We start from the raw sequence: 15,160 nt of genomic DNA, 5'->3' as shown, positions 1-15,160 counted from the left end.
GTAGTTCGGAGTCCTGGATATGATGACGGACATGACGAGGAGTCTCGAAATGGTCGAGACATAAAGATCGATATATTGGATGACTATGTTTGGACATCGGAACGGTTTCGAGTGAGTTTGGGCATTTACCGAAGTACCGGGGGGGTTACCGGAACCCCCCGGGGAGTATATGGGCCTTATTGGGCCTTAGTGGGAGAGAGGAGGAGGCGGCCTAGGAGGGGGCGCGCCCGGTTTGAGTAGGAATCCCCTAGGGCGCGCCATAGAGAGGGCCGGCCCCTCCCCTCCACTCATTTATATACGGGGGAGGGGGGCACCCCATAGACACACAAGTTGATCTCTTAGCCGTGTGCGGTGCCCCCCTCCACAGATTTCCACCTCGGTCATATTGTTGTAGTGCTTAGGCGACGCCCTGCGCCGGTAGCTTCATCATCACCGTCATCACGCCGTCGTGCTGACGAAGCTCTCCCTCGACACTCAGCTGGATCGAGAGTTCGTGGGACGTCACCGGGCCAAACGTGTGCAGATCGCGGAGGTGCCGTACTTTTGGTACTACGATCGGGCGGATCGTGAAGAATTACGACTACATCAACCGCGTTGTGCTACGTCTTGAGCATGCGTTGGTTTTCCCTTGAAGAGGAAAGGGTGATGCAGCAAAGAAGCGTAAGTATTTCCCTTAGTTTTTGAGAACCAAGGTATCAATCCAGTAGGAGACTACACGCAAGTCCCTCGTACCTGCACAAACAATCAAGAACCCTGCAACCAACGCGATAAAGGGGTTGTCAATCCCTTCACGACCACTTGTAAAAGTGAGATCTGATAAAGATAATAAGATAAATATTTTGGTATTTTTGTTGTATAGATTGGAAAGTAAAAATTGCAAAATAAACGGCGGCAGAAATAGCAAGTTGATAGGAAAATAATATGATGGAAGATAGACCCCGGGGCCATAGGTTTCACTAGTTGATTCTCTCAAGATAGCATGATCTATGGTGGGTGAACAAATTACTGTCGAGCAATTGATAGAAAAGCGCATAGTTATGAGAATATCTAGGCATGATCATGTATATAGGCATCACGTCCGTGACAAGTAGACCGAAACGATTCTGCATCTACTACTATTACTCCACACATCGACTGCTCTCCAGCATGCATCTAGAGTATTAAGTTCATAAGAACAGAGTAACTCCTTAGGCAAGATGACATGATGTAGAGGGATAAACTCAAGCAATATGATATAAACCCCATCTTTTTATCCTCGATGGCAACAATACAATACGTGCCTTGCTGCCCCTGCTGTCACTGGGAAAGGACACCGCAAGATTGAACCCAAAGCTAAGCACTTCTCCCATTGCAAGAAAGATCAATCTAGTAGGCCAAACCAAACTGATAATTCGAAGAGACTTGCAAAGATATTTAAATCATGCATAAAATAATTCAGAGAAGAATCAAATATTGTTCATAGATAATCTTGATCATAAACCCACAATTCATCGGATCTCGACAAACACACCGCAAAAAGAATTACATCGAACAGATCTCCAAGAAGATCGAGGAGAACTTTGTATTGAGATCCAAAGAGAGAGAAGAAGCCATCTAGCTAATAACTATGGACCCGGAGGTCTGTGGTAAACTACTCACACATCATCGGAGAGGCTATGGTGCTGATGTAGAAGCCCTCCGTGATCGATGCTCCCTCCGGCAGAGCGCCGGAAAAGGCCCCAAGATGGGATCTCACGGGTACAGAAGGTTACGACGGTGGAAATAGGGTTTTGTGGTGCTCTCGGATGTTTTCATGGTATATGAGTATATATAGGCGAAAGAAGTAGGTCGGTGGAGCCACGAGGGGCCCATGAGGGTGGGGGGCGCGCCTACCCCCCTGGGCGCGCCCTCCTACCTCATGGCCACCTCGTTGCTTCCTTGATGTCCACTCCAAGTCTCCTGGATTGCGTTTGTTCCAAAAACGATCCTCGCGAAGGTTTCATTCCGTTTGATATTCCTTTTCTGCGAAACACTGAAATAGGCAAAAAAACAACAATTTGCACTGGGCCTTCGGTTAATAGGTTAGTCCCAAAAATAATATAAAAGTGCATAATAAAGCCCATTAAACATCCAAAATAGATAATATAATAGCATGGAACAATAAAAAATTATAGATACGTTGGAGATGTATCACGTTGTCATAACACTTCCGCTTACGGTCTACGAGGGTACGTGGACTACACTCTTCCCTCTCGTTGCTATGCATCACCATGATAGATCTTGCGTGTGCGTAGGAATTTTTCTGAAATTACTGCGTTCCCCAACAGTGGCATCCGAGCCAGCTTTATGCGTAGATGTTATATGCACGAGTAGAACACAAAGAGTTGTGGGCGATAATAGTCATACTGCTTACCAGCATGTCATACTTTGATTCGGCGGTATTGTTGGATGAAGTGGCTCAGACCGACATTACGCGTACGCTTACGCGAGACTGGTTCTACCGACGTGCTTCGCACACAGGTGGCTAGTGGGTGTCAGTTTCTCCAACTTTAGTTGAATCGATTGTGACTATGCCCGGTCCTTGTTGAAGGTTAAAACAACACACTTGACAAAAAATCTTTGTGGTTTTGATGCGTAGGTAAGAACGGTTCTTGCTCAGCCCGTAGTAGCCACGTAAAACTTGCAACAACAAAGTAGAGGACGTCTAACTTGTGTTTGCAGGGCATGTTGTGATATGATATGGTCAAGACATGATGTTAAATTTTATTGTATGAGATGATCATGTTTTGTAACACAGTTATCGGCAAGTGGCATGAGCCATATGGTTGTCGTTTTATTGTATGAAATGCAATCGCCATGTAATTGCTTTACTTTATCACTAAGCAGTAGCGATAGTCGTAGAAGCAATAGTTGGCGAGACAACAACGATGCTTCGATGGAGATCAAGGTGTCAAGCCGGTGACGATGGTGATCATGACAGTGCTTTGGAGATGGAGATCAAAGGCACAAGAATGATGATGGCCATATCATATCACTTATATTATTTCATGTGATGTTTATCCTTTATGCATCTTATTTTGCTTAGTTCGACGGTAGCATTATAAGATGATCTCTCACTAAATTTCAAGGTATAAGCCGAGACACCACGTGATGATCGGGTGTGATAAGCTCTACGTTCACATATACAACGGGTGCAAGCCAGTTTTGCACATGCAGAATACTCGGGTTAAACTTGACGAGCCTAGCATATGCAGATATGGCCTTGGAACACTGAGACTGAAAGGTCGAGCGTGAATCACATAGTAGATATGATCAACATAGTGATGTTCACCATTGAAAACTACTCCATCTCACATGATGATCGGACATGGTTTAGTTGATATGGATCACGTGATCACTTAGATAATTAGAGGGATGTCTATCTAAGTGGGAGTTCTTAAGTAATATGATTAATTGAACTTTAATTTATCATGAACTTAGTACCTGATAGTATTTTGCATGTCTATGTTGTTGTAGATAGATGGCCCGTGCTGTTGTTCCGTTGAATTTTAATGCGTTCCTAGAGAAAGCTAAGTTGAAAGATGATGGTAGCAACTACACAGATTGGGTCCGTAACTTGAGGATTATCCTCATTGCCGCATAGAAGAATTACGTCCTGGAAGCACCGCTGGGTGCCAAACCCGCTGCAGGAGCAATGCCAGATGTTGTGAACACCTGGCAGAGCAAAGCTGATGACTACTCGATAGTTCAGTGTGCCATGCTTTACGGCTTAGAACTGGGACTTCAACGATGTTTTGAACGTCATGGAGCATATGAGATGTTCCAGGAGTTGAAGTTAATATTTCAAGCAAATGCCCGGATTGAGAGATATGAAGTCTCTAATAAGTTCTACACCTGTAAGATGCAGAGTTGATAATGATAGTGCAATTTATTTGTGGCACTGCCGTTTAGGTCATATTGGTGTAAAGCGCATGAAGAAACTCCATGCTGATGGGCTTTTGGAATCACTTGATTATGAATCACTTGATGCTTGCGAACCATGCCTCATGGGCAAGATGACTAAGACTCCGTTCTCCGAAACAATGGAGCGAGCAACAGACTTGTTGGAAATAATACATACTGATGTATGCAGTCCGATGAGTCTTGATGCTCGCGGCGGGTATCGTTATTTTCTTACCTTCACAGATGATTTGAGCAGATATGGGTATATCTACTTGATGAAACATAAGTCTGAAACATTTGAAAAGTTCAAAGAATTTGAGAGTGAAGTGGAAAATCATCGTAACAAGAAAATAAAGTTTCTACAATCTGATCGTGGAGGAGAATATTTGAGTTACGAGTTTGGTCTTCATTTGAAACAATGCGGAATAGTTTTGCAACTCACGCCACTTGGAACACCACAGCGTAATGGTGTGTCCGAACGTCGTAATCGTACTTTACTAGATATGGTGCGATCTGTGATGTCTCTCACTGATTTACCACTATCGTGTTGGGGTTATGCTTTAGAGACGGCTGCATTCACGTTAAATAGGGCACCATCTAAATTCGTTGAGACGACACCTTATGAACTGTGGTTTGGCAAGAAACCCAAGTTGTCGTTCTTTAAAGTTTGGGGCTGCGATGCTTATGTGAAAAACTTCAACCTGATAAGCTCGAACCCAAATCGAAGAAATGTGTCTTCATAGGATACCCAAAGGAGACTGTTGTGTACACCTTCTATCACAGATCCGAAGGCAAGATATTCCTTGCTAAGAATGGATCCTTTCTAGAGGAGTTTCTCTCGAAAAAAGTGAGTGGGAGGAAAGTAGAACTTGATGACGTAACAGTACCTGCTCCCTTATTGGAAAGTAGTTCATCACAGAAATCAGTTCCAGTGATTCCTACACCAGTAAGTGAGGAAGCTAATGATGATGATCATGAAACTTCTGATCAAGTTACTACCGAACCTCGTAGGTCAACCAGAGTAAGATCCGCACCAAGTGGTACGGTAATCCTGTTCTGGAAGTCATGTTACTTGACCATGACGAACCTACGAACTATGAGGAAGCGATGATGAGCCCAGATTCCGCAAAATGGCTTGAGGCCATGAAATCTGAGATGGGATCCATGTATGAGAACAAAGTGTGGACTTTGGTTGACTTGCCCGATGATCGGCAAGCCATAGAGAATAAATGGATCTTCAAGAAGAAGATTGACGCTGCCGGTAATGTTATTGCCTACAAAGCTCGACTTGTTGCGAAAGGTTTTCGACAAGTTCAAGGAGTTGACTACGATCATATCGTTGCAGTGCTTAGGCAAAGCCCTACGCCGGTAGCTTCATCATCACCGTCATCACGCTGTCGTGCTAACGAAGATCTCCCTCGACACTCAGCTGGATCGAGAGTTCTTGGGAGGTCACCTAGCCGAACGTGTGCAGATCGTGGAGGTGTCGTACTTTCGGTACTAGGATCGGTCGGATCGTGAAGACGTATGACTACATCAACCGCGTTGTCATAACACTTCCGCTTACGGTCTACGAGGGTACGTGGACTACACTCTCCCCTCTCGTTGCTATGCATCACCATGATAGATCTTGCGTGTGCGTAGGATTTTTTTTGAAATTACTGCGTTCCCCAACACCATTTGATTCTTTTGAAGCAATACACTAAAATCATAAAGAGTTGGAGAAGCTTCGAAATTGGAATATCCAAATATGCTGAACACGTGTTTCACATAATGAGATTCCACAAGAGTAATCCCATTATTTTCATTTCTCAACAGCATGGTGTTTATGTTAACATTAGTTTCTCCAATGTCTTTCATCTCAAAAAATTGAGATAAGAATGTTTTGATATCATCAAGGACTTTGAATGTGGTCCCAAATATTAGTATATCATCAACATAGAAGCAGGGATTACGCCCGTGCCCCCGCCATAGTGGTAGTAGACACATTTGCCAGCTTCCTTAACAATAAAGCCTATGAATGTTAAAGTTGTGTCAAGACGCGAGACTAGCAACCTAGCTACCTTTTCGATAAAGGGTGGATTTTATTGACTCAAAGTGAAGCATCAAGAGTATACAAACATAATGAACACACACCCGGCCTGTGCATAACTAGGATGCACATAGCCAACACCAACGCGTGCACACAAAAATGCGCCGACAAGTAGCAAAGTCATATAAGACCAAAGTTATGCTTAGACGAGAAAAAAACACAAAGCGGTCAGATCCACCATTGACAAACTACAACAGTCACCATATCCGCACCAACCATCTCATGACACAACACGGATGATGAGGATTTTCAACAACGACACCTTGAAGAAGGGAGCGGTCAATCACCACCGTCATCAAATCCAACCACTCAAGGCAGAATCTAGGTTTTCGCACATGCATATGAGTTTTCCTCTGAATCTCATATTCAAAAACCATAGCAATTCTAGCATATAAATATAATTACAAGCTTGGAAATAAATACGAAGGAAAGGTAACCGCTCGCCAGGAAGGCGATTCAAGTTCCAACCCAATTCCCCAGCGCCGCCATGGGTTTCCCTCCCCTTCTCCAGCTGCTTCGGAAGTGGAAGGATGGGGGAACCCCGGATCTGTGCGTCTGGTGTGTGTATATAGGGTGTGGGTGTGCGTGGCTGGCGGCGACATTTTTGCGAGAGCGGCGGCGACGCTTGAGCCAATAAGGTCTCCCCGATCCGTGCTGCCTCTCGCCGGCGTTCTCGGTGACGGCAACGATGGATATGTGGGTGCAAGCGTTGGTGTGGTGTTCTCCTGGTGCGGGCGTTGTGTTGGAGGTGACCCCGACATTGTGGAGATTGTGTTCCCCGACCTTGTCTTCACCATAGTGAGTGCTTCTTTGTGCTTACCATGGAGGTGTTGGGGTTGGTGCAGCGGCCTGCTAGCATACATCGATGGTTGGCTTCGTTGTTTGTTCAAGAGTGATTGCTGGTCTCTGGTTCTATGTGCTCTCGACGGCGTTTGTCCGGCGCAAATGCGCGGTACTGGTTTGGCTCTTCCCCGGCGTGCTGGTCCTTTGGACTGAAGGTGGAGGAGACTTCCCGCCGTCAACAATCCGCACGCACAACCAAGGGTTTCGCTGGCTCCGGAGGGAGCGGCGGCGGCGGCGCGCCCTCATCTCGCTTAGGTGACGATGCTGGATCGGTTACTCAGGGATCTAGTTGTAATTTCCTGTTTTTCCGGGTTGTGTTGTATCACCGCTTAATTTTAATATAGTTCTAGGGTCCTTTTTGCAAAATAATAATAATAACACTTGCTACTACCTACAAGACATATTTCCAGCAGGCTTCGACAAAGCCGTTTGACTCGGCATTCTGGAAGGGCTTAAAACGGATCCTTTCGTAAGAAATTTTCTAGGTACACAATGGAAAGACCATGAGATTTCGAGACAACGCATGGCTTGGATTCATCCATGTTTGCTGCTCTCATTTGGCGTACGATTCACATAGCTATTAACCTTCCTCCACCTACCATCATACAAAAGTACGTTCGGGACTGGCTGGTGGGGGTCCATGTGGAAGCAGGTGTCTTATTGTGAGAAATTTGGAATTAACATACTTACTAGTGTTTATAATACTCCCTCTATTCTGTATCTGAAGAGTCAAACCAAGCAAACATGTTGGCGCCGCCTCCTCGCAGCGCCACTCTTCTTCTTCCTCTCATCTCTCATGAACACACACCATGGAGAAACTCTACACACACACACACACACACACCAAGGAAGAGCACAAGAGCTTTGCGTAGAGGCCCTGCCCCTTGGTGTACACACGATGGCTACATTTTTTCACTAGCCCTCATGGCTCCTTTCCATTGCTCAATGTGACATATATATACACAGGAGAGCACACAGCCAGCCATCACGCACGCACTAACCGGCCAGCACATCCAGCCACTACTCCAACTAACTCCATGCATGATGCTAATCACTAACTACATGCACGTAATGCCATCCACTCCTATCCATGCGCCACCAACACACGGCCAAGAGCCACCGGCTTGGACTCATTCCATGCAAACTACACTGACTCATCCATGCACTAACTAACTAACCAAGTCACCTGACTAGCTAGTACCATACTGAACGTTACCTAACGTGGTTTACTCCAACAAACATTAACCGAGTTTCCAGAAAAAGCTATTTATATAAGCGATTCCGAAGATATACAACATGAAAATATAACGGATGATGCATCAATGATATGCATTTGGTACTTTAAATGTACTTTTTTTCTATAACTATGATTAAAGTTTGTAACATTGGACTTCTAAAAGAAATATACGCACTACATTATGGAACAGAGGGAGTAGAAGAAACCTTTCAATTTTCTTGCAAGTTATCTTTTTTAGGGGATCTTGCAGGTTATCTTCTGATGTACATGATGGATCCGTATATGATGCTCTTTATTATGTGTGGAGAATCAGACATCTATGGCCTTTGATTTCCAGTTGACGGTTGCACTGGATACATTGGATGGCGGTCTAATAACAGATTATGTATATGAGTGTAACCCTGTTATCGATTGGTTGTGATTAGTCTTATTTTCTGCCTTTTATACTTCTTCGGATGTTGGTTGTATGGTGTTAATAAAGATGTATATGTGCATCACACGATGCAGTGGTCATGGGTATCAACTTCCTTTTTGTGAAAGAAGACATTGTCTAATACATTCGTGGCCGTGGGAGTTGCATAACTAATGGAGTAAAATAGATATTCATTAGAGCTGCATAATAAACCTCACAAAAAGAAATAAGAGCTGCATAACAAAGGGAGACAATTGTTACCGCACGGTAGGCATGGTGATCAATGTTTAAATCATTCAAAAAAAAAGGGAGACAATTATTTTCAAATTTCAGTGGTTCTAGTAACTTGGCTGGAAATTTGCGTAGTTACATATAATTCAATCACGCATGTACTTGAGCACACCGGGGATGTGAACACCATAGAAGTAGCTGTCCCAGTCGACGGACTTGGGATCGAAATCAAAGTAATATTCTTCTGCATTGTTGCTATCTTGCTCCTTCTTCATCGCCATCCTTAGCCTCTCCGTGTTCATGTCATCAAAGCTTCACATGGTTGAGAAAAAAATCAAGTCAAAGAACCGTACTATTCCCTCCGTCTCAAAATAAGTCTTAACTTTAAGTTATATTAAAATTAAGACACTTATTTTAGGACGAAGGGAGTATTATCTTACTCTAAAATGTTACTCCATTTTGACGCGTACGTACCATCCTTTGAACAAGCTGTAGGGCGTGTAGAGCTCGATGAGCTGCACGATGAACCTGTACTTCCTGCTGAGGTCGTCGTAGCGCCGCGAGAAGACGCCGCAGAGCGCAATGTTCACCAGCCGGAGCATCTGTTCTCCATCCAACCAACCCAGCAGACTGATTGAGTGGTCTCATCCTCATCTCACTCCCATGTTGAAATGGCGGGCTAATTTGAATTTACCTCGAGCGGGAGCCTGTACCTGACGGCCATGTACAGGCTCAGCCGCGCCACCGTGCTGAAGAAGCGCATCTTGTTGAGCCGGGCGGGCTCGCCGTTCCTCCCGGTGCGCGGCGGGTTGTCGTAGAAGTAGCGGTGCCCCGTGTCCGCCAGGATCGCGTAGGGCGCCGGGTTGCGCAGCGACGACGTCACGTGGTAGATGGTCTGCGCCCGCTCCTCCGAGTGCGCCGCCATGGCCACCATCATAGCGTTCACCACCATGTCCCCCGGAATCTGTTGTCAAGAACAGTTGGGTAACGTACTTGCATACATGTACATTGATCAGGGTAACTTTGTAATAATAAGCAAACTTAATTACCACGTCCATTATCAAGCTGAGGTCGACCAGGAAGAACGGCAAGGTCTGCTTGGCGTAACCGATGACCACCGCGTCGATCGTCCTGAAAATGTTCAATCCATGCTAGCTGTTGTTTACAGTCCCGAAGAAGAAAAATCAAGAAAACAGAGTCTTAAGTTTCTGTCACCTGATTCCTTCCATCCATCCAGGCAATGGCTCCTTGAGGATGCTGGTTATGATGCTCGGCCGGAGGATGACCACGGGAAGCTCCCCTCGCAGATGCCCCAGCAGCATCTCCCCCATTGCCTTGGTGAAGACATAGGTGTTTGGCCACCCAAACTGCCGAGCCCTTCATTCATAGACATGTAACAGATGTGTCAGCTTTGCAGTAACCAGCTGCAGCAGAAAGAAGTGCACAAGCATATGTATGCTGTTGTTGTTTATGTCTGACCTCTTGAGGCCAAGCTCCTTCATGGTTCTCCTCTCAGCCTTCTCCGAAGAACAGTTAGCCTTCAGCTCTCTCCTGGTCTCTCTGATCAGATTTAGCTCGGATTCGATGTCCAAATGTGTGCCCTCCTTTAGTGTCTCACCAATCAAGAATGGTTTCTCTGGTATTAGCCCCTCTTGTTCACCAGCTACATAGGCTGTTCAAATCATGTAATCCATTTATGAGTTAGTACACTCAACGATGGCATGACACCAAAATACATAGATCATAGTCTTATACTACTGCATATTATTGATTCCCACCAGTTGAAACATGAAGCAGCATCTTGAGTTTCATACACTTCCTTGCGAATGCGCACACGTGCTTTGCTCCCAAGACATTAGCATCGAAAGCCACGTCGTATCTGAAAAAGTAAGGCATCATATTTTGATCAGTTATTCCAAGCAGCGTATATGTTGTATCACTAATCTCTTACAAATACATGCAGTGGGAAGAAATTCCTACCGTTTCGCGTTGAAAGAAAAACTAATACAGTATCTTACAAGGAAACACCGGCTCAAACCTTTCAGAGAAGTTTGTAGTCGCAGCTATGTTGACCATGATGTCTATGTCCTTGGACAATTCTCTCAGGTTGGCAGTGTCTAGTCCAAAGTTCTCATGCATGATGTCTCCTGCCAAAGGGCAGATCTTTTCATCGATGAAATCGTAGAACCCCATACCATGTTTTTCTTTCAGAACTAGAAAGATCTCCCTCCCTGTGACCTGAAGAACACCGAAACAGCGTTCATAAATTACTGTTGCAGTACTATGCAGTTCTAGAATTACTCTCGGGAGGAAGTATTTCTGAGAAGTGAATGCTGCTAACCCAATCGCAGACTTATTACTAGATTCAGAAAACTAGCATTTTTTTCAGTTTATTTCTCAAGTGCGCTGGAGACACAGCTCAACTGCTCAACTACTGCCGTGTCCATGTATCTCACATCCTTCTCCCTTTTTCGTGCTCTGTTGCCATTCATTTCCCCACGGACATTTGCGGTAATTTGCCACTGCATCCTACTCATTACGCTGTCTTTACTCCACTGAAAGGATTTCTGCAGCTTCCACCGCAGATTTGCTCAATAAGAAACATCCATCTCGTGAATGGGTGGAGTAAATTTAATTGTCTTCACATGATTCATTCATGACCCTACTTCTATCGGTAGACAGCAAGATGCATTTATGCTGACCTGAATTTTGGTGTATGGCTGATTGAAGTAAACGAATTGCTTGATATATCTAGCAAACAAATAACTGTGGTATTGATTTGTAGAAAATACATTTTATAGAAAAAGAATCTGTGATATTGATCTATACAACAAGCATCTTTCTGCCAAATTCTTTTTGTTGCTGAGGCTGGGGGATTTCCCTCCTTTTCGAAAAAGAAGTTAGTCTCTCTTTTCTTTAATCAACTGCCTATCTACTTTAAACCAAAAGGGCAGGGAACTCCCATGAGTCTTTTGTGAGCAAAGCTTCGAGAATGCACAAGGTGTGCACGAGTTGCGTGCAGTATGAGTTTCGACATGACCTATATGTGTGCGCATGCACACAATTAGTTATTCTTGAATTGTTCCCTCTACTATTAACTCTTGAATGGTGGAGAGAAGTTCCCTCTGTTCTTAAACGGTGGAGAGAAGTTCAGAAACTAAGCAAGCATTATATTGCCAAGAACAAAATGGCGATGAAAGTTCAGACACCATGAGTTACCAGACATGTCGTGGAAAAGGAAGGCTAGAATGAAATACTTCACCTCAGTCTGAATCCGAAGCTTTGCGGATTCGACGTCGGGGGCACGAACCAGGAGGAAGAGCTTCTTGACATCGGGCTGCACCCTCAGTATCTTCTCCACGAGAACTGCCCTCGCATCAGAACACCCGCGTATAGCCCTCTGAGATGATCAGCTAAAACGCAGCGCACAACCTGAACGATTAGCCGTGCATGAGCACGTACCTTTTCCTAAGAACCCAGTTGAGCCGGTGATGAGGATGCTCTTGCCGCCGAAGTATCCTACGACCATGTCCGCGTCCATCTCGCCGATCATCGTCGCCGAGCTTGCAGTGCCTCGAGAGGGCGTGAGATCTGTGTCTCCTGGCTAAAAGAGTATCTGTTGTGTGTTAGGTTGTCAAACGGAAGTATCACTCTGGTTTTCCCGAGGAAGTGGCACTCGTGTATTTATAGGGAAGGAAGGAAGGAGAAGATGCGTTTCAGAGGACAGATAGAAGTGGTGGGTCATGTGCTGCAAACGCAACCCGGTTTCAATTGCTACAATACGATTGCTACTATTGTTACTTCAGAGATAATAATGATATTTGTTCATCAGCGACAATGGTCCCCGTCTAGGTGAGACCATTTTTCTCATCCTAAAATGTTCGAATATTTCTTTCTTCTCAACCACTTATAGATCAATAACACAGGTAGATGAGGTCATTTTTCTCATCCGAAAATGCTCAAATAGTTTCTTTCATCTCAACCACTTAGATCAATAAGGACATCTCCAACGGCGACCCACAAATTTCTTCCCGCATGAGTCCGCGAACAGAGGAAGATCAGTCCGCGGACACGGATGCGGGAGCCGACCATCCGACGCTGCCCGCATACATCCAGCCTCTCTTTTTTTTTTTGAAAGTCCGCATGTTCAAATAGCTGTATACAGAGAGTACAGATGTTTAAATACTACACTCCAACATTGTTGTCGCCTTTAACCGCTACAAATGCTCAATTAGATCTTCCTCCAGCTGCTTGTGAGTTGCTCGATGCCAAATTTGTTGATGCATTTGAATAAACTCTTCAAATGTGGTCGGATTCTGATTTAAAAGTTCGATAGGATCAACCATGTTCTCAAATTCTAGAGATGCGGCAGCATCCTCATCGTCATCCTCAACGATCATGTTGTGCATGATCCATGATCACACAACATATCATAACCCCCCCCCCCCCCACAAGTTCTCCGGATCCATTGTTTAGCAGGTCCACGAACAACTGCAGAACGGGCCTGCAGAACTCCAAATGCCCTCTTGGCATCATTTCTAGCTGCTTCTTGTCTTTGGGCAAAGTGAGACTTTTTATGGCCAACTAGGTTAGAGATGGTGTTGACAAAGGTAGCCCATGAAGGATAGATACTGTCAACAACATAGTAGCCCATGTTGTACTGATGTCCATTGACAGTATATCAGCAAGGAGGAGTTTTTATTTCAATCAGCCTCGCAAACAACGATGATCGCTTCGACACATTGATGTCATTGTGAGACCGGGCATGCCAAAGAAAATGTGCCAAATCCAAGATCATGTGATGCAACTACCTTGAGAATGATGGTAGGCTTATTAACATGATCCTGATATTGCCCTTGTAAAGCCTTCGGACAGTTCTTCCATTTCCAATGCATGCCGTCAAGAGATCCGAGCAAACATGGCCACCTTCTTGCTTTCAAGATTGCCAAGAGCATCTCGGTGTCTGCCATAGTTGGTTCTCTCAGGTACGGAGGTCCAAACACCTCGACCACGGTAGTTGCAAACCTGACTATGGCATCTCTGCATATGCTCTAAGACATCCGTATGTAATCATCCCATGAATCAGTGGCCGTGCTGTATGCAAGCATCCAGAGTACGGCCGTGCACTTCTGGCAACCAGAGAACTCAATCGTTACCATGGCGTCCTTCTTTAAGATGAAATAGTCATCATAGGACCGGACACCATGGTACAAACGATCGAAGACAGTCTTGCACATCTGAAAACGCCGGCGAAAATGGTCAGCGAAGAGTGCATCCGGGGCAAAGTAGTCGTTCATCGGTGTCAAATGGTCGCGCGTCCTATTGCGGTTGAGCACTTGATGACCCTTGGTCGCGCCCTTGAAATTGAGAACATGCTTCTCCGCACGCTCCGCGCTTTCAAGGACTGCTTGCATCATCGGCGTCTCATCCAAGCAGCCCTCCTCGTCGAACGAGCCATCGGACAACTCAACATAGTGCTGTATATGTACTCCAAAATGGAATCCATTGCTTGAATGAAGAAGGGACAACTTTTTAGCTCCGGCAATTCATCGAACAGTTGCCATGCATGTTGAGTACAGCAATAGCGGATGCTACCTGGCGAGGCGGTCGGAGGGGAAGAGTTGAACGGCGAAGGAGGAGAAACGGGGTGGAGCCCGGCTGGAACGCTCGAGGTGACGGAGACATAGAATTCCGAAAGGGGTGTGGCATGGCGGCCGGGGTGCTGGAGCGGCTGCGAAGGCAGGAGAGAAAATGGGAAGGATGGAGGCGCGGTGTCGGGGGGGGGGGGGGGGGTTGGTGGGGTATTGGATGGGCCGGGGGTGTCGATTCCTATGTGGTTGTTGTCCGGACTCACGCCAAGCCCCCCATGTTTGTCTCGGGTTTGCCGAAAAAAGTACGTCTGGACCGCTCGGCGGACCAATACATGTCTGCATTGAATGACAAACCACATCCAGACCTCGCGGTTCAGACATATGCGGGCGATTTAAAGGTCCGCCTTGAAGATGGCCTAATATTGGTAGTTGGAGAGGCTAAGTCGGTTGGATGTGTCGTTTTGCTAATGGCACTGTACATGTTGTACTCCCTCTGTCTAGGTGTGTAAGTAACCTTACGAAAACCAAATAATCCCAAAACACTTAGGCACGGTACATTAACTCCCCGTTTCTTGTTTTGTGACATATCAACCAATAAGAGACGTGAGCCGTGCATGATTTCAATGACTTGAGACTAATAAACATGACATGCAGTGGTTAGTTCATTGCATGCAATGCTATTAATTAACAAAAAGACATTAAGTTTTCTCGTTTTCCTCTCCGCCTTGGTCGCAGTGCACAACGTAAGATGACTTACACACCTAGACGAAGGGGGTAGTTAAGGAAAATTGCATGAATAAGTTGTGTAAAACATGGTTTCAGATACCACCCGA

At 45.3% G+C, this 15,160-nt stretch overlaps 2 protein-coding genes across 3 annotated transcripts; both read right to left on the bottom strand.

Annotated features, from left to right (window-relative positions):
• Window positions 1-8,715: 8,715 nt before the first annotated feature.
• Window positions 8,716-12,390, bottom strand: LOC109757488 (fatty acyl-CoA reductase 1). 2 transcript variants are annotated; one of them, XM_020316309.4, is made up of 10 exons: window positions 12,199-12,390; window positions 11,999-12,102; window positions 10,775-10,974; window positions 10,515-10,615; window positions 10,216-10,408; window positions 9,952-10,113; window positions 9,786-9,867; window positions 9,431-9,700; window positions 9,211-9,338; window positions 8,716-9,048 (listed from the first exon to the last, which is right to left on the bottom strand). In XM_020316309.4, exons 1-10 carry the CDS (start codon window positions 12,287-12,289, stop codon window positions 8,883-8,885), a joined length of 1,497 nt encoding a protein of 498 aa, XP_020171898.1. In that variant the 5' UTR covers window positions 12,290-12,390; the 3' UTR covers window positions 8,716-8,882. The 2 variants fall into 2 exon arrangements, with proteins under 2 accessions (XP_020171898.1, XP_040250306.1); XM_040394372.3 differs by having other exon boundaries at window positions 8,935-9,048; window positions 9,177-9,338; window positions 12,199-12,374.
• A 1,397-nt stretch (window positions 12,391-13,787) lies between these two features.
• LOC109757514 (uncharacterized) lies at window positions 13,788-14,153 on the bottom strand. The gene has a single exon (XM_020316339.1). It carries the CDS (start codon window positions 14,151-14,153, stop codon window positions 13,788-13,790), a length of 366 nt encoding a protein of 121 aa, XP_020171928.1.
• Window positions 14,154-15,160: the final 1,007 nt, after the last annotated feature.

The sequence above is a fragment of the Aegilops tauschii genome, chromosome 7 (assembly GCF_002575655.3).
Source record: "Aegilops tauschii subsp. strangulata cultivar AL8/78 chromosome 7, Aet v6.0, whole genome shotgun sequence".
NCBI classification, from domain to species: Eukaryota; Viridiplantae; Streptophyta; class Magnoliopsida; order Poales; family Poaceae; genus Aegilops; species Aegilops tauschii.
Note: the sequence above shows the minus strand (reverse complement) of the source record. Positions and strands in the feature narration are given on the sequence as shown.

What these genes read in the sequence shown, in the direction of transcription:
- LOC109757488 (XM_020316309.4), bottom strand. Translation starts at nt 12,289, where the DNA reads ATGATCGGCGAGATGGACGCGGACATGGTCGTAGGATACTTCGGCGGC. An exon ending in GCTGCTTCATGTTTCAACTG is followed by an intron (nt 10,409 to 10,514) that starts GTGGGAATCAAT and finishes TGATTTGAACAG; the next exon opens with CCTATGTAGCTGGTGAACAA. An exon ending in AAGGAGCTTGGCCTCAAGAG is followed by an intron (nt 10,114 to 10,215) that starts GTCAGACATAAA and finishes CTATGAATGAAG; the next exon opens with GGCTCGGCAGTTTGGGTGGC.
- LOC109757514 (XM_020316339.1), bottom strand. Translation starts at nt 14,153, where the DNA reads ATGATGCAAGCAGTCCTTGAAAGCGCGGAGCGTGCGGAGAAGCATGTT.